Source organism: Ascaphus truei, chromosome 10 (genome assembly GCF_040206685.1).
Source record: "Ascaphus truei isolate aAscTru1 chromosome 10, aAscTru1.hap1, whole genome shotgun sequence".
Lineage (NCBI taxonomy): Eukaryota > Metazoa > Chordata > Amphibia > Anura > Ascaphidae > Ascaphus > Ascaphus truei.
The window spans coordinates 21,353,796-21,375,878 of record NC_134492.1 but is presented as its reverse complement, the minus strand read 5'-3'; the positions used below and the strand labels follow the sequence as shown (position 1 = coordinate 21,375,878).

At 46.8% G+C, this 22,083-nt stretch overlaps 1 protein-coding gene across 1 annotated transcript in view; it reads right to left on the bottom strand.

The window, feature by feature from the left end:
• Window positions 1-2,902: 2,902 nt before the first annotated feature.
• The window catches only part of PTCH2 (patched 2), a gene marked incomplete at its 5' end in the record, with an annotated part of 43,287 nt that continues 24,106 nt past the window's right edge, over window positions 2,903-22,083 (bottom strand). The window contains 19 exons of the mRNA XM_075615470.1: window positions 2,903-4,828; window positions 5,555-6,073; window positions 6,998-7,270; window positions 7,581-7,680; window positions 9,903-10,045; window positions 10,243-10,380; window positions 10,592-10,872; window positions 11,246-11,426; window positions 11,919-12,061; window positions 12,648-12,960; window positions 13,074-13,479; window positions 13,695-13,813; window positions 15,668-15,793; window positions 15,977-16,069; window positions 16,252-16,407; window positions 16,892-17,023; window positions 18,357-18,504; window positions 19,162-19,283; window positions 19,672-19,867. Coding sequence (XP_075471585.1) covers window positions 5,555-6,073; window positions 6,998-7,270; window positions 7,581-7,680; window positions 9,903-10,045; window positions 10,243-10,380; window positions 10,592-10,872; window positions 11,246-11,426; window positions 11,919-12,061; window positions 12,648-12,960; window positions 13,074-13,479; window positions 13,695-13,813; window positions 15,668-15,793; window positions 15,977-16,069; window positions 16,252-16,407; window positions 16,892-17,023; window positions 18,357-18,504; window positions 19,162-19,283; window positions 19,672-19,867 — 3,589 coding nt within the window. The remainder of the gene's footprint in view (window positions 4,829-5,554; window positions 6,074-6,997; window positions 7,271-7,580; window positions 7,681-9,902; window positions 10,046-10,242; window positions 10,381-10,591; window positions 10,873-11,245; window positions 11,427-11,918; window positions 12,062-12,647; window positions 12,961-13,073; window positions 13,480-13,694; window positions 13,814-15,667; window positions 15,794-15,976; window positions 16,070-16,251; window positions 16,408-16,891; window positions 17,024-18,356; window positions 18,505-19,161; window positions 19,284-19,671; window positions 19,868-22,083) is intronic.

Genomic DNA, 22,083 nt, shown 5'->3' with positions numbered 1-22,083 from the left:
GCCACCCCTATATCCAAACTCTCCCTCACTGCCACCCCTATACCTAAACTATCCCTTACTGTCACCCCTATACCCAAACTCTCCCTCACTGACACCCCTATACCCAAACTCTCCCTCACTGCCACCCCTATACCCAAACTCTCCATCACTGCCACCCCTATACCCACTCTCCCTCACTGCCACTCCTATACCCAATCTCTCCCTCACTGTTACCCCTATACCTAAACTCTCCCTCACTGCCACCCCTATACCCAAACTCTCCCTCACTGCCACCCCTATACCTAAACTATCCCTCACTGTCACCCCTATACCCAAACTCTCCCTCAATGTCACCTCTATACCCAAACTCTCCCTCACTGCCACCCCTATACCTAAACTCTCACTCACTGCCAACCCTGTACCCAAACTCACACCCTCACTGCCACCCCTATACCCAAACTCACCCTCACTGTCACCCCTATACCCAAACTCTCCCTCACTGACATCCCTATACCCAAACTCTCCCTCACTGTCACCCCTATACCCAATCTCTCCCTCACTGTCACCCCTATACCCAAACTCTCCCTCACTGCCACCCCTATACCCAAACTCTCCCTTACTGCCACCCCTATACCCAAACTCTCCCTCACTGCCACCCCTGTACCCAAACTCTCCCTCACTGACACCCCTATACCCAAACTCTCCCCACTGCCACCCCTGTACCCAAACTCTCCCTCACTGCCACCCCTATACCTAAACTCTCCCTCACTGCCATCCCTATACCCAAACTCTCCCTGATTTCCACCCCTATACCTAAACTCTCCCTCACTGCCACCCCTATACCTAAACTCTCCCTCACTGACACCCCTACACCCAAACTCTCCCTCACTGCCACCCCTATACCCACTCTCCCTCACTGCCACCCCTATACCCAAACTCTCCCTCACTGCCACCCCTATACCCAAACTCTCCCTCACTGCCACCCCTATAACTAAACTCTCCCTCACTGCCACCCCTATACCCAAACTCTCCCACACTGCCACCCCTATATCCAAACTCTCCCTCACTGCCACCCCTATACCCAAACTCTCCCTCACTGCCACCGCTATACCCAAACTCTCCCTCACTGCCACCCCTATACCCACTCTCCCACACTGCCACCCCTGTACCCAAACTCTCCCACACTGCCACCCCTGTACCCAAACTCTCCCTCACTGCCACCTCTATACCCAAACTCTCCCTCACTGCCACCCCTATACCCAAACTCTCCCTCATTGCCACCCCTATACCCAAACTCTCCCTCACTGCCACCCCTATACCCAAACTCTCCCTCACTGCCACCCCTATACCCAAACTCTCCCTCACTGCCACCCCTATACCCAAACTCTCCCTCACTGCCACCCCTATACCCACTCTCCCACAATGTCACCCCTATACCTAAACTCTCCCTCACTGCCACCCCTATACCCACTCTCCCACACTGTCAACCCTGTCAATAAAACCACAATCTTATCAACACCTCAAGCTGTTTAGGGTTCATCTTTATCGGTGATCTCGCCTTCATTCCTCACAAAGTCCTGCCGTCTCTACCTCTGAAATATCGCCAAGATATGCACTTTTCTCGCTCATGTTACAACTAAAATCCTAATTCACTCACTCACCTTGTCCAACCTTAACTACTGGAACCTTCTCTTCGTTGGTATTTCCCTCCCACCTTCAATCCATCCCAAATGCTGCCGCCAGACTCCTGTACCTCACTCACCGCTCCAATTCTGCTGCTCCACTAAGCAAATCCCTACACTAACATCCATATAGTTTAGAATCAAATTTAAAACCCTAGTTCTGACTTACAAAGCTCCCAATGATGCTGCCACCCTCCCCCCCCCCCCTACATCTCGGCTTTCACCCCAAATATATCCCTCAATGCCCCCTGCGTTCTGCCCTCGACACCCGCCTCTCCTCCTATCTCCTCTCACTCCCGCCTACAAGATGTCTCCCGCGCTGCCCCCTCTCTCTGGAATTCCCCAAAAACTACATGCACCACCCCCTCCACCCCCACTGGGACAAGCTGTGTAGCTAGACTAATCTCCATGCTATGTAACACCCACTAACATCCACACCCCAAAACCTTAATGGGATCAGCTGTGCGGCTGGACCATATTCCATCCTAAGGCCCACACTGCCCCACAATAAGCAGACACTTTACCTTTTGTTTCATCATCGTCCCTCGTTCCCTCTAGTGTAAGCTCTCACCGGCAGCACCCTCCTCACCTCCTGTATCTGCATCTGCGGGTGTTTGTTCTTATTTGTAGGTAATTGCATTATGTAATTATCAAATCACTGTACCCCTTTTGTACTGCTCTGCGGAATATGTTGGTGCTTTACAAATAAACAGCGCTAATAATAATGTATACACGCTGAAACATAGTAACACATATAGATGTATACACACACACACACACACACACACACACACTGAAACGCAGTAATACAATACACACACAGATGTGCACACACACAGACACACACACTGAAACGCAGTAATACGGTAGACACACACAGATGCACACACACACACACACACACACACACTGAAACAGATGTATACACACTGAAACATAGTAACACATATAGATGCATACACACACACATTGAAACATAGTAGCACATATAGATGTATACACACACTGAAATGCAGTAATACAATACACACACTTAGATGTATACACAGACACAGACACTGAAACAGATGTATACAAAGACAAACATAGTAACACACATAGATGTACACACACTGAAACACAGATGTACACACACACTCGATGTACACACGTAGTAACACTGCTACCACACACAAACACACGATTATGGGCCCTTTAATCTATACACACAAACACAAAAAAGAAACGTGACAACCAGTGGATATATTTATATATAATATATATTTTTTACTCTTTAAAAATAAAACTTCCGTTGAATGGCTAACTCCTGTACAAACTACAAAAATAAAACTTTGTTCTTTTAATATAAATAATTTATATAGCACAGTGACACTTTGTACCAAGCTTCAACTCACAAAATAGACACAGACACACACAAACCCATTCACTGCGTAAGGGGCCAGCAACGCAATACAGAGCAATTCCATGCCAGCGGAGCAATGTGCTGCAGCTCCCAACCCAGTGGAAGGATTATATATATATATATGAACACATTAGAGAAGCTGCCATTTCCAAACAACGAAATGAAAAAATACAACACGCTAATAATAATTATAATATTAATAAAATAGAACCAGCAAAATACTGTGGGTGTCCCTACATAGGGACAGTTATACAAATGTCCTAACGGGACAGGGGATGAAACGGTTAACTTTTTCACAGCTAGTGGGGAGGGGGGAGGGAGGGGAAGGGGGTTACGAGGAGGCATAAACCCCTTAATTGCTGGGGAATGCTGGCAGTGAAGAGGTTAAGGCAATATAGTGTGGCTGATGCACTTTAGTGCTACGAGACTTAAATTAGGAGTAAAACGAGACAAAAGATTCATAATGAGCATCAAGTAATTCCCGGTCACTGAGGCTTATTCCAGGTGTCTCGTTTCGAGCCAACATTGTGGACTGTGTTGGACACGGGAAACGGTTTTACAATAACAGAGCGTCTACCCACAATTGGGATGATTTAGTCAATTTAGAGCATTTTGCTATATTAAATGATGCCCCAAATCCACCAAATACCTAAATTCCGAATGCAGACAGAAATAGCGTCCAAACTGGTTCTAAACCAATCCGATTCCAATTCAATGCATTATATACGCAGGAAGTGGTGACACGTGTAGGATTTGCATAGATGCAAGTAAATGCAGCGTCCCTTTATGGGTGAAATAAGGGAGGATGGGGTGTAGACCTCCCCCAAAACATACCCCAGTGCGCAGGTATTACCCCCTATGTTGCTGGAGGCGTGGAACAAGTGGTGTTGCCTGGCTCATCAGCGATTTCATGGGTTACCAATTCAAAGGTGTAAAAAATGAAGCCACAGCCCCTTTATGGCTTAAAAAGCCCCTCCGAAAATGCAGGGTTCTAGGACCTCTCTCTAGTAAGCAGGGATTGCAGAGCTAGAGAGATGCCCCCTGAGGGGGCAACAGTGGGTGGTATGGGCATGGATTTTCATCCCTCAGCAGCTAGGGCAGATTACAACAGAACGTTTAATGGCCCCCTCTGCTGACAGAAGTGCCACATTGCAACGCCAAGGGGTGAAATGCAGGTTTAGCCAAGCGCTATGAATTCAATTACACCCGAGTTTGTATCTGGCAAAGGTGCTAATCTTCTGACCCGAAACATATCGCCCCAATTTCCCAACACAAAAAGGCACACTGAAATTTTTACAAGACCCCAGGTGGGAAGGATTTCCCGTCCTTCCTTTCTTTAACCGCTCCAGCACCGGAGGAGTTAACAAATAGCAGCAAAATTGGCGAATACGGTTTGTAGGTAATAACTTTCGGCAAACGAAAACAAAGAGAGGGGGGGGGGGGGTTTCTGTCCAGCTTCCTGATCCCACAGCATCCGGCAAACTCCCTGCTCACAGGACAAGATCATCCGCTTCTTAAATAGTTTTTTTTTTGTTTTTTGTTTTTCATAATAAAATAGATCATAAGAACACAGTCTCTAATACTTAATTATTTTTCACGTTGTATTATTGATATTATTACTATTAGTATTCTCCCCCCCCCCTTCTTTTAGACGACTCTCTCGGAAAGGAAGCTACACAAGGACGCAGCTTGTCATCTTGACCCGTGCAGCACAGACGGGCGTTTGTGGTGTCCGCGGCCGAGCTGCATTTTCCCGCTGGTCAATCTGAGAAAAAATAATAATTCAAAATGTTAAAATATTGTCGGACAAGTGTCGTTCCCCCCCCCCCCTCCAATAAACATTCATGGGATGTTAACCCCTTTGCTGTCAGAGTGGGCTGCAGCAAAGTGCCGAGCTGCTAAAGGGCTATTCTATGTTTGGATGGAAAGCATGGCCCTAGACTTAACCCTTTGGCTGCCATTGTTTTGCAAGCACCATATGTGTGTCTCTCTCTCGCCCTCCTCTCTCTCTCTCTTCTTTCCCTCCTCTCTCTCTCTCTCATGTTGCCTAGACGGTGCTCTTCCATAAGACTCCTTGTGACCCGTTTACCTGAATGGGCCACGCAGGAAGCACCGCTTAGTCAACATGGGAATGAGTGAATTATCTAGAACTAGATGATATATAATAATAATAATAATAATAATTGTATACAACAGTTGCAAACAGCACTTTCCCCCTCAAGCACAGATCAGAACTTAGACATTCTACCGTATGACCCAAACCTTTCCATGATTATAAAGGCCAAATCTGACCAATTTCTGTGGGAGACTCACTCATCAGATTCTGAAAAATGTATAATGTTTGTAGTTCCTTCCTGAAATAAAATATCTCCTCCCAATGCAGGTCAATGAAAGCTGCAATGATCCCCTACATGTTCCTAGCGAACCTCCCTGAAGGGAGTTTTCAGACGTTGCTCTGTATGACCCTGATGTGCTATAAGAGGATACTGACCTAGTGCCTAATGGAGAAGTCCTCTGGTCTTCTCACTTGCCCCAGGTCTTCCAGCTCAAACACCTCGGGGTGGTGCTTGGCTCTCCTTCTCGCCCACTCGGGCCTCTTCTCCATGCAGTCTGTTTCACTGTCCTCATAACCCTTGTGGGTGTAACCCCGCACAGTGCCGGGTAGACTGGGGTGAACGGCGACGGTCACTGAGGCCGTAGCCGTTACCGTGGTGATGGACCCACTGGGCCCAGGTATCTTAGCACAATAGGCCGGAGGAGCAGTCCTATGGCCTTGAGGCCTAATGCTGTGCTGAGTCCTGGAGCAGGGGGGCTGGTTAGTCCTTGCTGGCCCTTGTGAGGTGGGCGGCTGTTGTCGCCTTCGCCAGTCCTTGGGCTCCTGAAGGTTTCTCTGGTCCTGGCAGTTACCTCGGAATGTGTCGGGGTCGGCGACAGGAAGCGCCTCACTGTGGTGGGAGTCCTGGGAGTCCTTCACTGGTTCATCCTGGTTCCCCTTGCAAGATTTCACCAACTGTGGTGGAGAAAGCATAGGAAACCTTAAGCTCAGCTCTCCATGGAGCCCTCAGCTGGGTGCACAGCGGAACCACTGAAAGTCACCGTTAATGGGCTCCCCAGAAAGCAAGAACTTGTCCTTCCAACGGTACAGACCTGGCAAGTATCTATGGACAATCTTTCAAACATGTTACGTCTTTAATGGGCGGGGATATGTGGTTGCTTAAAGGGATAAAAATATTGGCGCGGCTGCATCAAAATAGTTTTGCAGCAAAAATTGTCACACAAAGCCTCAGTTTTCATCTAGCAACTTAGTGTCCATGCATCGAGGCCTCTTGCTCCAGGTTTGGTTTAGGACAGAAGGGTTCTCAACTCAGTCCTCGAGCTCTCCCCCTCCCCCCCTCCCCCGCCCAAAAGGTCAGGTTTTCAGGATATCCCTGCTTCAGCACAGGTGGCTCAATAAGTGGCTTAATTCGAACACTGAGCCACCTGTGCTGAAGCAGGGATATCCTGAAAACCTGACCTGTTGGGAGTCTTGAGGACTGGTGTTGAGAACCCCTGGTTTAGAAAGTAAAATAAAGGAGTTATGAGACACATGTTAAGATAGAACGTATCAAGTTCATCCCAACGAGTCATTTGTACCAGACCCCCCCCGGTGTAAACCTGCCCAGCTCACAATGTGCCCCCTACGCACGAAGCCAATGCAAACACAAAAAAGGCCCAGGGCACCAGAACAAGCTTTTCTGCCCGCTTTCTTATAGGTAATATATTACCCCTACCAATTTTGGGGGATCCAGGGATCAGCGTGACAAGTCTGTCTCCCATTGTGCTCCCCAGACATGCTCGGTGGGTAACACCACAGCAAGCTGTTTTCTGCCATTTTAGCAACTTTTTCCCCCCTCCCCAAATCCCTAGAGTCCCCCTTCTCCCCAGCAGCACGTACCATGATTTTAGGGTATGAGGGGTCCTTGCTGGCCTCCAGTAGGATGTGTGAGGGTCTCGGGGGGATGATGTATGCGCTGTGCTCGTACAGCTGGCGATCATCCTCCTCCTGTCCCGACGTGGCGGTGGTCTCAGAGTAATATTCGGAAGAGTCCTCGGGATCACTGAAGCCCCCCGCTTTGTGGCGCATGTAGAAGGCATGGTGGTTTAGAGGTGGGGGAAGGGGCTCGGGGGAAGGTGTAGGCAAGCGGCTACCATTGTCTGCGGGAGTCACCTGCGGGAGAGAAGAGTGACATTTAATTTATAAACACCCTTTAATCCAGGCATAACCTCAAACTCCATTACACACACATATAAGTGCTCATGTATATGTATTGCAGACGTACGAAATAGGAATGTGCTCACAAGTGATTCTCTCTCTCTCTCTCTCTACATACATACTGTATGTGTGTATATATATATATATATAATATAAATAATATGTGTGTCTATCTATTTATTTCTATATGTGCGTGGTCTTGCTTATATATTTATTTTGACTTATATAGGAGGCTGTGAGGGTCTGTAACAGTCATAAAGCTCACCTCAGCAGGGGGTCCAATCAGGGACAGCAGCACAGGCAGCAGAACCAGTCCATTGAGCAGACCCAGAATGGTGAGGATGGTCAGCACAGCAAAGAAATACCTGCAGAGAGGACGCGTGGATTAAAATCACTGAAATACATTTGACGTATAACAATGTTGCCTATATCCCAGTTCTCACCCCGTGGGGTATAGGGTCATCTACTTGGAGGTATAGCAGTCTCTGACGTAATGTGATGTTCTCCCTATTCTAAGGAGCTTCATTACGTACGTTATTTTTGCGCACGTCAGAACCTTGGTGAATACGGCGTTCGTTCCCTCTGGGAAAATAACGGGCGTTTCCGGTTTAAGGTAACATCCCGTTATTTGTCCCAATTTAACAGCGCCTACGGATTCCAGGCCGCATGACTTTCTTCACTAATGTCTCCCGACTGCCAAGCGGGCGTCGCGGGGGAGGGGAAAAGAGAACAAACAAACAGCACCAGATTTATCAAAGAAGAAAACATAAAAATTGCTCCGACACTTCCGACGTGGCGGATTTATACTAGAACTAGATAACTGGAAGATTAGCGCCCAAGCATTTAAAGGTCAGTGTTAAGAGGGAGAGTAATAAGACCCACTAAGCACTGATGTGTCTGGCAGTGGAGGGGTTAATCAGGGTCAAGAGGGCACTTCCCCTGTGTTCCCGTCCCCCAGTTTAGAATGGCTTCAGGTTGGGAGTTTTGGACTCTGCTCCCCTAGGGACTTTGTGTCTGTCAATGCGGGTGCCCCCTGCTTCCTGCACTCACCCTCCCTCCCCCTTCCTATCCATAATGGAACCTGCATTCTTACCCAAGGGAGGGGGGGGAAGGGAGGAGGGCTGGAGACTGCAAGAGAGCAGCGGAGAGAGGAAAGAAGGGATTGAGAGAGAGAGAGAGAGAGAGAGTCCTTGGCACAATTTAAACCCAAAGAATTTGACGTGAACCAAAATTGGGTCACCTGTTCTAATGCCAGAAACGCAGTCGGGCCGACACTTTGTGAGCGATGGTTAGTTTAACCCAGGGGTGGTCAAGGCCAATCCTCCAGGGGCTACCAACCGGTCATGTATTCAGGATATCCCTGCTTCAGCACAGGTGGCTCAATCAGTGCTGAAAGCAGGGATATCCTGAAAACCTGACCTGTTGGTAGCCCCTGGAGAACTGGAGTTGGACCACCCCTGGTTTAACCATTGAACCCCTATAGCCGGAAAGGCGTTAATTCTCGCATTTTATCTGGCGGTAGGAAAAACTCCTGCAGGGCCTCGCTGCTAGTAATTCCAAGGTTAAAGCTACGTGTGCCGCCAAGCCAAACGTTAATCCAGTGCGTGAAAGGGTTAACCGCCCCCAGTGCCAACTTGTGAATCAGTATCGTGCTTAGAACTGGGATGTGATGTTTATGTTGGGTCCTCTATAATCTCTCCCATTGAGTGTTTAGTTTAGGAGGGGGCACAGGCGCAGGCTGGGTGGGTGGGGGGGGGGGGGGGGGGTTGGTGTCAGATCTCTGAGCTAGTTCAGCTGTTTATACCAAACTCTGCACAGAACGTCTGTTTACATGAGGGATAGTTCTGCTATTTCCTGATCAGCCAGGGCTTGCCTCGCTCCCTCCTCCGCTAAACAAGACCTCCCAGGTTGAAAGGAATGAGTTTGGATGGGATTCAGAAACCGTGTCTTTTAAACAGCACATACACTATCATCCATCGCCAGCACAGCCCCGACCCCAGGAATCGCTCAATGTACAAAGTGCGTCAAAGGGCTGTTTTATATACATATATATTTGCTTTAACCACTTTTCTGCTGGAGGGGCCCGGTTTGCTTTAAAACCCATTCAGAGCAACCAAGACCCGAATAGCAATGCAGAGCAAAAATGTACAGCCACAGGGGCAGTTAGTAATAAAGATTTATGGAGCGAAAAGGGGCTGCCAGTAATAAGGAGGGACATAGGAAGATAATACCAGCTCGTAAATCAGTCCAGACTCCAGTTCAGACATTAACACACAGTTAGCAGCACATTAACTATCAGACAGTGTAAACCAGGGGTGGCCAACTCCAGTCCTCAAGGGCCACCAACAGGTCAGGTTTTTAGCATATCCCTGCTTCAGCACAGGTGGCTCAATCAGTGCCTGATTGAGCCACCTGTGCTGAAGCAGGGATAGCCTGAAAACCTGACCTGTTGGTGGGTACCCCTGGTTTAACAGAAGTGCACCTCGTTGTTAACAGTGTATTAACGACCGCTCGCCATATGGAGTAGAGGGGGATAGGAAGGAAGAGGTATGAGACGCCTAAACCACAGTGAAGTTAGGGATCGTACCTCAAAATAAAGTCGAACTCGGATCCTGCGAGCATGAGCACCCCGAGGAGAGTGGAAATGGCTCCATCGAGTACCGGCGCAAACATGTGCTCCAGAGCCAGGACGGAGCGCTGGTTCCTGTCCCCAATGGCAGTGAGAAAACCCTGTAGAAACATTGGACATCATTAAGCTCTGAAGATGTCCCGTGCAGTAGTAAAAGCAACAAGCCACTTCTAACATGAATGGCCCCTTAGGGAGCGAGTAATGATGGTCACACAACTCCTGCAGTGCCTCATCAGCTTTGTTAGCTTGGCATAGTCCGCTGGAGAAGTTCCAACATGCACCAAGCGGAATCACTCACCAGTGCCACGTGGACAGTGAATTCCACTCCGATCCCCACAGAGGCGATGAGAATAACCACAGGGATGGCACTGAGCTTGATGCCGATCAGTCCCATGATGCCAAAGAGCTCCACAGTCATCATGGCCAGGATGAAGACCTGGCAGCGGAGACAAAACACAAACACGTTGGTCTTTGTGCTGTGAAAAAGAAGATGTGCAGAAGCTACAGTCCAGACAGCCTGCACACGGCCTGCCGGTCTCCATATACTCTTACCACCATCTACAACTATTGCAATGGGATGGAATCTGACATATTATATTTTGCTGCACTTTAATACTAACAGCGTAGCATCGGCTTGAAGTACTTACAATGATCCCAGCAGTCCAGGGATTCAGGAGAAGGATGGCACACACCAGGAAAGTGCATGCTAGCACGATGCTGATAGCCAGCAGGAACCAGTGACGCAGGCCGATGTATTGCTCCCAGAAGAGGAAGGGGTAACCGCTCGGGTAACTGTGCACCCCTTGCTTGATAAACTCCTCGCACACAGAGCGTACGCTCTCGATGGCTTCAATGAAGTCAGGCGTCTGGCGCAGACCGTTCAGGTAAAAGGGGAACTGGGCAAACTCAATGGGCTCTGCAGCTGGGACTGTGAGTACAGAAGGAGAGGAACACAGAGTGAATACTTTCACCAAGAGAATGGACAAACAATATCTGAAACCAGCTAACTAATGATCTCTTATGCCTATAAAGAATTCATTTCTGGTCACTTTTTGGTAACCTATAATGTTTTTGTACCAAATAAGCACTTTAAGACCGTGTAACCACATGGTTACAGAGTGATCATATGGTTGTTATCCAACAACGGAGAACCTTATTGCAATGGTCGATAATACGTTCTGTTAGTTCTTCCAATAGGAATTAGCTAGCATCTCATTTTGGACTGGAATGCTATCCTGAGAGAATGCCTCCCTGCACAGTACCACTTAAAAATAATGTGTCTTGAGAGCTGAAGAACTTACTCCTCAAGTTCTCCCCTGTGGTGTCATATCGGTCGTGGATCCACTCGGGTGGCTGAGGGTAGAAGTTGGCCTGAGAAGCAGCGTAGCCCAGTGGGTCATTGCTAACCCAGACAGTCAGGTAGATGTAGAAGGCGTCCTGAGGGATTAGACCCTTCTCATCCACCAGTCGCCGGCTGGTCAGCTGCCCAGAGAGAAAAAGAGACGTTGGTGTTATTGAGGGGAAAGCTCATGGACCCGTGGCAAAGCCACTGGTTAGCAGAACAGAAGCAGCCCATGTCAACTTGTCGTTTCACTCATGGAACAAAGATGGATTGCAAGCTCGTAATTATGCCAAACACGGTGCTCAGTAAGTTTTACCAAAATACAAAAAGTATGGACTGTACCCTATATAAATCAACATAAGGAATAAGTTAAGCTCACTAGAACTTTATCACCAATATAAAGTTAGGTGGCAAAAAGTAGAAGAAAATAAGGGTGTCCAACTTAATTTTGAGCTCTTGCAAAGAGAGGTTAGGATAGTAGTGTCTCATGCAGGAGACCCTGCACTCATTATCTTAGATTAGAGGACCTTGTGGCACTGAAGAGTTGAGGATATCACAGAGTGTTGTGGGTGACTGAAATGGAACCTATGACTCTAAATGCTACGTTTCCCGTCTCTGCCCTGTATTCGCACCTGGTTGAAGTTAAAGGGCTCCTTCTTGTTACCGGTCTGGATGAGGAGCTTGTAGGCCAGCACCCCATCCTCTGTTCCATTCCGGTAATTCTCCGGCGTGATGCGATCTGACTGCCAGTCCTTGTCAAACGCAGCCTGCAGGCCTGAAAAGCACAGGAAGAGGACCAGGTCAGAAGAAGAAGCAGAGAAGGCATTTTTCCGATTTGCTACCCGCCATATGACTTCCGTTGCTGTCAGAAAAGAGAAGAATGTTCTTCCTACAGCTTTGGAAATCCTCTCAATAAAGGTTACCACACCAGAAGGGGACAGGCATCTTGGGTGTGTTCAAAACAGTCACAATTGATTAAAATGACAAAAAAAAACATTGTAACCCACTTGACTCCTAAGATCCGGCCTGCTCTGGGACTCATTGGAGTTATGTAAACTGAAAGCCCAATACATTCATCTAAGCTCAAAGGATGCTGATCATTCATCATGAAGCAACATCAACATAGAACATCATAGATTTGTACCTGGTGGCATTTCTCTGACTTTTGTGACCTAGTTTAAGTCAAGCAGGTGAATACTAAGTACAGAATGTACTATTCAAGTAAATCGGCCATACAGTGTCTTATAGCTTAGCACCAATTAGTATCTATGGCCTTTTCCTCAGTCACACAATCTGCATGGGCGTGTGTATAATAGATTAGTCATGTTGTATTATATTATTAGCCTTTTCCTGGCGCTCACCTCTCAGCCAGTCTTGGAAGTAGTGCAGCCACATTTTCGGTAGCTCTCTGCCCTCTTCACGCACCACATATTTGACGGAGCCGAAGGCCTGGTGCAGATCGTACAGAGACTCCTGGGCTTTGGGGTATTCAAATCCGCCCTTGGTGATGATGAACATGTTATAGAAGGAGAAGTACTTGAACTGGGCAGAGATGAAGTTGTACTCCTTAGTCTCACGGGGGATGATGTCGGTAAGGTAAAGCCCATCGTGGACCATGGTGGTACCATACAGACCAAGACCCAAGAGAGCCATGAACAGAGCCACGACGATCCCCTGTGGAGAAAACAATGCCATGTGAGGATGGGTACTGGGAAAAAGGCTGTTCCAATTAACAGACAGGGCTATGTTTTATACCCTCCCACCGACCGGGAGGTCAGAGCAGGTACCTTGGTTTCTGCTTTTAGCAGCAAGGGGGCGTACTTCTCCCGGGCAAAGTCAGAGAGGCTCCATTTCAAGAAGGGAAGTGGAACGCACTCTCTCCCTCCTTTGCTTTCATCCAGCTGGGCCAGCAAATCCCGGGTGGAGCTGGAGGGAGTGAAAACCTGGGATCCCAGAGGGTCCATGGTGGGCACAATGACGGAAGGCGAGGTGGAGATTTGGGAGGTGGGGGGCAGGATGGTGACGATGTGGTGACCTGAAGGGTCACACTGGGTGAAGGCCTGCACTGTGGTGGTGATCTGGGTGCTAGTGGTGATGGTGGGGTTTCCGTATGAGGAGGGATGGTAAGTGTGATTGTCGTTGGCATCAGAAAACTCCTGGGGTTGGATCTGGATGACTCTGGAAGAGCATGGGCTGCAGAGAGAGAAAAAAGCCATTGGTTCACATGGTGCCTGCATATGCCACAGGGAAGTATGCGACGAAAAACTACAGAGGTACCTACAAGTTGTGGGCCAGTAAGTGGATGAACTAATTCCATGTGAAAATACTGAATACAGCGGAGAGCACTGCATGTTGTGAATACCAAGCAGCTTGGGAAAGTGTCCAAGTTTCAATAAACCATTATCTACCTGTAAAAGCAGCAGAGAATATCCAGTCTCTGATCCTCTCTCCGGTGAAGGTCGAGGCTCAAGATGGCAGGGAATATCAATAGCACCATTGCGAAATTGAACACAACCACTACAGCAGCCTACAAAGGACAAAAAAGAAGCACAGACACACCCAGGTTATTCCATAGCATCTTATTTAGTAGTATTACATTCTTATATGGGATTAGATTGTAAGCTCTTCGGAGCAGGGACTCCTTTTCCTAAATGTTACTTTTATGTCTGAAGCACTTCTCCCCTTTATGTTATTTATATCATTTATTATTTATATGATTGTCATGTGTATTACTGCTGTGAAGCGCTATGCACATTAATGGCGCTATATAAATAAAGACATACATACATACATACAAACATACATACATACATACATGACCATTTACACAGCACTACATATTTTGGAAAACACCCTTTGCAAGACCAGAGAAATCCACTTAGTGTATTCCTTCTATAGGATTCTTTCTGGCAGGGAAAAGGTTGATAACATGTATGTATGTATGTATATATAATATATATATATCTTTATTTATATAGTGCCATTAATGTACATAGCGCTTTGCAGCAGTACTACACGTGACAATCATATAAATAACACATAATGACGAGAAGCGCTTCAGACATAAAAGTGACATTTAGGAAAAGGAGTCCCTGCCCTGAAGAGCTTACAATCTAATTAACATCTTATTAGTGTTCGATTCCTCCTATGCAGGAGCTCTGATTGTGTGTGTATATATATATATATACACACACACACACACACACACACACACACTTCTGCTTAATAATGCAGCTTCATATCACGCAACACAAAGGGGAATTGAAGACAATGGCATAAAACATAATAGCTAAAGTAATACAGTACTAAGGAGATCTCCGCTCAACACAGTCTAACGTCTGCTGAAGGTGCGTGCGAAACGTTATATGTCTGCACATGTGCGTGTCTATATATTGGTGTCTGCCTGCGCATTCACTCCCTGTTCTCTCCCGCTGCTCACAGCCCTTCCTTTGTTAGACCACCGGCCCCAGGGACATCCTGGCTGGAAAGGTTTCAGTACCTCTATCTGTCCCTGACATTGCTTTCCAACCATATCTCAGAGACCACCCAGAGAGCAGGAGAGGGGTTTCTGTCCCTCCCCGGTAGCCCCCACGGTGACATCTGAATGGATGTCAGGCCTTTGTACTTCTCTCACCTTTCACCTGAGCAGCTCAGCCCTCTCCCAGCACAGCCCCTTCTGCTGGTTTTACCTTTCACTGCCCTCCAGGGTCACTGACTGAGGATGAGGGTTTGGGGACAGAGGAGGACATTCCTAACCTTTTGCATATGTTCTCTTCTAGTATCACGTTAGACCTCCCCCTCCCAACACAGGAGCACTGCATACACACACACACAAACACACACACACACACACACACATATTAGGGCATGGGCATAGTTATATAAGGTGCATGGGCATATTCTTTTACCATAATGCATAGACTCATGATGCAGGAGAAAGGGCGCTGTAATATAACTGCCCCTGCTGCACTGAAGGATGGGCTAGAAAAGGAACAGGGAGGGTGCAATAAGAGTCCCAGTTGTTTACAACGCTCAGGGCTGAGAACAAAACAGAAGCAAAGTGGAGTTTGCGTTGAGGACAAGCTGAGCCGATCAGTTCAGAGGAAGCTTCTATAGGTGAAGAAAACCTCTCTTGACTGAGCCAGGCATCTGCATCGTTACAGAGGAGCTGAGTGAAGTCTGCTGACGTGGATTCCCCTTACAACATATCCAGCTATGGTCACTTGCTCTGCTTGATTTGAATTATCATCTTGTAAGTGCATCTTTTTAGAGCAGGGAACATCTATCTATAATTTGCAGATTACACTATGTTCTGTTTTTGTTTTTTTTCTCTCCTGTGCGCTATAGGTCCTTTTTTCCAATTACAGAGTCCCAGTCTTACCTGCAGAGAGAACGCCCGCAGGGCTGGGATGGGCACCAGTGCTGCCATGAAGAAAGCAATCATGTTATTGATCGATGTAAGTGTCACGCTGGTACCTGTACGTCTCAGGCATTCACCTGTCCGCTCCTGCAAGAAGTGAGGGCGAAAAGTGTGTCTGATATTTTCTGCAGTGCAAACTCTTCCCCATCACATAGACTTCCGGCCACCCTGCATGTAAAGGTATAACAGAGCAATGCCATCTGTTCTACGCATGCGTCCTACACATTCAGAACCCACCCAATGACACACAAAGCCGAGGCAGCAGCTTACCTTGAAAGGGGTACTCAGGCCGGCCTCGGTGAATGCATGTGCCAACAGAAACATGTCATCTACGCCGATACCCAGTGCCAGGAAAGGCAGGACCTGCAGAGAAGCAGCCAAGGAAAGGGTGTCATGGATGCAGAGAAAGTGATTGCAAAAACCAGTCACACTAAATCAGAGTATTACGTTATTTATGCCCATTAAGCGCAGTATTCCTATAAGTAATGTGCCTGTATTTCAGTGCACAGGTACGTTTCTGTGCTATGCAGGCAATATTCCTGTACCTGGGTAGTAGCTGCGTTGAAGGAGATGCCCAGAAGAGAGCAGAGTCCCAGCCCCGATGCCACAGAAAGAGCCACAAGGAGGACCCCGGCTAGCCCCACTGCCCCCTGGGACTTGGAGCAATCCCAACGCAGCATGGTGACGCAGGCATAGGCCAGCTGAAAAGAGAAGACACGGGTCACGATACATGCACACTGGGGTACCCCTATCTCTACTGTACCCCACAAACACATCATACCATGTAAAGACAGATCATACGTGGCTATAGAAACACAAGAAATCATTGATATTGCCCCTTTCTGCCACCCTACCATTGGGTAATTAACCAGGTCAACATGCCAGAGAATCCCCGTACATGCTTCTGACTTGAGAGAGGGCAAATCTGTAGTAACAGGTACATGGGGGTTGTACTATTAATGAATAAATACACTATATTTAGTTATTAAGTGAACTAACAGTTGAGATATAAAGGCCAGGGAGGACTTGTAGACTGAAGGTTATATATTTGTATCTTTTTGACCTTTAGTTGGATGAACTCTTTCATAGAAGAGCCGAACCATTCGAGAACATCAGCACCGGTAGGAGGATTTTGTTTCGGTTACTGAGTTGCTAAATAAAAAGCAGGTGCATATTATATCGTACCATCAGCAGGTATCCCCCAGCCACACGGATGGCACTGACATCAGAGAAGGACTTCATGATGTCATTTAAGGTGGTGGTGGAAAAGGCGTGGATGTCCTGGGATGAGTTCTGTGGGATGGACTGTTGGGCTTGCTGAGGAAAGAGAGATAGATGGGGCATATTATTACCAGATGATACGGGACAACCAAGAACCTGTAACCCATCATAAAGGCCCACACATACAGCTCAGGTCTGCCTATGAAAAGAACGCATGTTCTGTGAATCTGCTGTAGCTCTAAGAGGACATAGAACAGGCTCCTCTTCCCTTATACTTTAGAGAGAGAACATTCCCCACCTCCATCCCACTATTCAGTACTAGAGGGGCTAGGCAAAAACAGCAGGTAGTATAAAGCACTTTCAAAAGGTGTCCTAACACACCATTAAGTTTGCCGTAAGAAAGTAGGGTAAGGGATAAATGGCTACAATCCTACACCAAGTATTTCCTATAGTCTTAATGGTAACATGTACTGATGAACTGAGATAAACTATCTAAATGGAATATTTATGACTTCTGATTACCGGGTACCATGTTATATATTCGGGATCCTGCCCGTCTCTGAGGTTCTTTTTCTCTCTGAGGTTCATTTTCTTCCCTCCTCCTCATTCTTCCCACAAAATTGCCCCTTCCTGACAACTAAGAAGGATGACTGCAGATGCTGAAGGTCATAGGGGGCAAAGGTTGGCCGAGGTCACCTGGTCTCTGGAGAAGGTCCAGCTCTGTATCAACTTCAGGACATGGACTGAGCCCCCACCCTCCCTGCTTAAATTCCTTCTGCACTTCCACTGCAGTCCTCTTATATGTGACTGGACCCTCCATGCCACATACTGCCCGCCCTGCTTGTCCGCTCTGCCGCTGTCGCATTGCGCTGGTGCAGATTTGCCCTGAACTAAACCTCCATTGCCAACTCAATGGCACAAGTCAACTTAAACACATGGAATTCAACACATGTCCCCCAACATTAACCCTTTCCGTGCCAGAGCGGAATAAAACCCATTGTGCAGTCCTCTCTGGTACTGGAGGGCATACGAGAAAAGAATGCCAGGTCTATAAGGACCTGGGTGTATTTGTTATTTTTATTTTCCAATCCCTAGGTGTCATATACTACTACACGTTGAATCATTGGGCAGGAAGATTCATATTGGCCAAGACAGCAGACATTTTCCCCGTACCCTAAAAAGAAACTACCAGATAAAAGCAGACGTCTCCCTGAGAGCTTCTTGCATAAAACAAAAAATATTTTCTACAAATCATCAACAAATTGTGATTTTATTTCCCTGTCTTTTCTTTTTATGTAAAGCTGTAACAAATGAATCCCTTTGCTGCCAGAGAGGGCTTCACAATACGCCGCTGGCATGTCTGGCAGAGAAGGAGTTAATCACGTCAGTGCATTGGGAAAAACCCCATTTGCCTTTACAGTGTTTTCACCTCCACAAACTTCCGCTGCCAGGACTCCAAGATCGCCACCGCCTTTTCCTCGTTCCAGTTGATGTCATGGATCTCATAATCGTCTTTAAAATGTTCGTAGAGCTGCCCCGGGCTCATCAGGAGATACATGGTCTGCAGGGCTTCAGCACTGGGAGGAGAAGACAAGCGCAGTCAAGGACAGAAGCCCAATGGAGCTCAGTCAAGGGCCTTACACCACCACCGGAGCACAAGGAGACCAGTCGGGAATTGATAGGTGATTTAAAGCACATCTCTGTGATAGTCACAATATCATTTGCCCTATGAAGCTGTCATGCTCAACACATTGAATATGCTGTGTAGGTGCCTTCCTGGCTCTGGAAAGGATTTCATCTCCATTCATGTGAATGGGGCCAATTGGGAATCTGAATCACAGCCTGTTGAATAGGCGCCAACGTGGCAGCAATGTGTTGGCGAGATTCCATTCCAGGAGTGGCTGCATGAATGGCTTCTAAATTATTGCTGTAGAACATATGGAATTGAGAGCCACTTTAGGAATGGGACAAGGAGAGGTCTAGGGATGCATCCCTGCCTTTTAAACCAAGTAAACCTGGTTTAAATCCCAGTGTCAATTCTTTTCAATTTTGGGTAAGTCAATTTAAATCCTGGTCCCTCCTCAGGCATCCAAAATAAGATTGTAAAACCTACCCAGAAATTATTTGTGTCAAAAAAAAAACCAATCTACTGTGCTGTGCACACCGAAAAACAACATGAGTATTTATGATACATGTCAACAGTTATAATGACTACACTAGAAGATGCCTTTTACCTTCTGAGCTCCCCATGAGGTCCCTTCACCATCCCTCCCAGGATCAGCTCTTTCTGCCAATACATGAACTTCTTGGAGAATCCATAGCAGCCGCCACTGAGTGCAGAGGGGATGTCCTGATTCTGGGAGAGGAACACGGAGCAATAAGTACAGGGATGAACAGAACACATATACCCATATAGAGAACTTAAGCAAAGTCTTTGCATTTTGTACAAAGGTTAATTTGGCTTGAAAAATTCTATATGTACAGTAAATTACAAAATAATAATAATATTCAAATGACAAGTTAAATATAGGCCCATATTTACTCAGCAGTCTTCTAACACATTCTGGGCGTGGAACACAGCTTATAACCAATTGACTTTAATTGTCAGTGAGGTATCATCCAGCACTGGAGAGTGTCTAATGGCATGATACTTCTTAGTAAGTATGTTCCATATTGAGAGATTTTAAGGAATCTTTGCACCAAGTACTGATACTCTAATGGAAGAGATTATTAGGGTTGTTTACCTGCTTTGTCTTCTTGTTTGGGGAACTTTCTGGGCACTCTGGGTCAGTGGGGTCAAGACAAGGTCGTTCCATGTATGCCTGTCCCACCTCTGCCTTGTCCAGCATCTCTTTGAAGCCATCCAGGCTGGTGAACTGGCCTAGCTCTTCCATTAACTGGATGGGGTCCAGGTTGGTCCATTGGATGTCAGGTCTTCCCCTGCCAGGGACACATTATCGATGTTAACCCCAAACCCGGCTTATGCACTTACAGCATCATCCAATGCTCACCCCCCTTTTGCAACAAGAGTTATATGGGATAGACAAAGAACTACAGGGGCTGCAACACAAGACCATGTGGGAGTCAGGTATAATAAAGAGAAGGTGCAATACAGTGCATTAATCAGGACTGCAAGAACCAGAAGGCATCAGTTAGATCTACAAGGAGCCCTGTGCATTGGGCATACTCAAATTGTGACCAAGATGTCTAGCAAGTCTATTTAATTGTTATGATGCAAACACTGGAATATATGTATATCAGCACCTGAGACCTTGACCTTTCCATTGTCAAAATCCATGCACAGCTGTAAGTAAAAGTCTCGTTTAATCATCATTTAACCCCTTGGCTGCTAGAGGAAACCGAAGGTGTTAAAAATGATTAATAAATGTTGTTTGTTATTTATGTATTTATTTCTACTGACAACCTTCCGCCTTTCACCTCTTAGGAGCTACAATGTTCCAGGGGGCTGTGTTACCCCTTAACCCGGAGGTTCTCAACTCCAGCCCTAAAGACCCCCCAAACAGGTCAGGTTTTTAAGAATATCCCAGCTTCAGCACAGGTGGCTCAATCAGTGGCTCAGTCTTTGAAGCAGGGAGCCGCTGATCGAGCCACCTGTGCTGAAGGAGGGATATCCTGAAAACCTCACCTGATGGGGGGTCTTGAGGACTCCTGCATTAACCACTGAGGCGTGCCAGATGCTGAGAAAAAGAGCATGTATTATCCTGTTACACAGGGGAACAAAACGGTCTGCTCCCATTTCTTCAGCGCGCAGCGCAAGTCAGGGCAATTACCGGCAACTCAGTAACATCTTGATAGAGCAGGGAGTCCTGCAAGGAAGGCAGGGGAAGAGGCACCGTGACTGCAGCCCGGCAAAGAACCATTCAGGACCACAAGCAGCCTAATATGCTCTTACCTACTGGGGTTTGTTTTTAAATTATTATTCCAATTTGTTTTGCCCTAAACTTAATTTGGATACAAAGTAATGAACTATATTTTCATTAAAAAAAAGTTAAAAAGACAAGTATGGTCGTATGGGGGGGGGGGGGGGGGGTGACATAAATATATATATTTTATTAATAGACAAATTATTAGTTTAGATAAAAATATATTATTTTATTAAGGATGAAATTGACAGAAGAGGACCCCTCAACAGCTGCATGTGGACTGGGATGTAAAAACTCCTTATGGCAGGGGTTCTCAATTCCAGTTGTCAAGAACCCCCCCCCCCCCCCAACAGGTCAGGTTTTCAGGATATCCCTGCTTCAGCACAGGTGGCTCAATCGCTCCCTGATTCAGCACAAGTGGCTCAATCAGATTCAACCACCTGTGCTGAAGCATGGATACCCATTAAAACCTGACCTGTCGGGGAGGGGGATCTTGAGGACTGGATTTGAGAACCCCTGCCTTATGGCCAAACATTGGCTAACATTGCCTCTGGGTAGGGCAGGGGACCACTCATGGCGGGGCCTATCAGCAAGTGCTGGAGGATACCAGCCTTGGGTTTAAAGGGGGTGGATGAGTGGGAGCCCAGAGCTTTATGAACAGGCTGAGCCCTTGATGATAAGAAACCTGCAGGTTCACCCTCTGTATTTCATTACGCAGGACCAGAATGTATTGAAATAAATCAGAACTACACTGACCATTATGCATTGCTATACACAATCCCGACTTACAAGAACCAACACATGTTAAAGCACAGACTGTAAACACAGAGTCCAACAACACAACACACTCCAGGTCTGCAAGAACCACAATATATTGATTTCAACAAAAATAAAGCGACACCAGTGATGCATTACAGTGAGGGCAGCTGGACCAGTGCTGGGAGTTGAGTAATATCTGAATCCGTATGTCTTGTACATTTGGGTTCTGGTACACACTAGGTACACTCCAGTTACTGAACTATATCTGCAAAGGTCAAGGGATTGAAATGAGTGAGATCCGAGGACTGAGACCCAAAGGGAACTGTTCTAAACCGAAGAATGATCATTTTCACTCCAAGTGACACTCATTTCAAATTAACAGCCAATAAACAAGACTTACGTGACATGAAGTAACCTTACCAATGAGTAAGACTCAAATGAGACCCTTTGTAATGGGTGACCCACCCAGTAAGGGAGACTCCAGTGAGTGAGACCCAGTAACTAAGACTACTG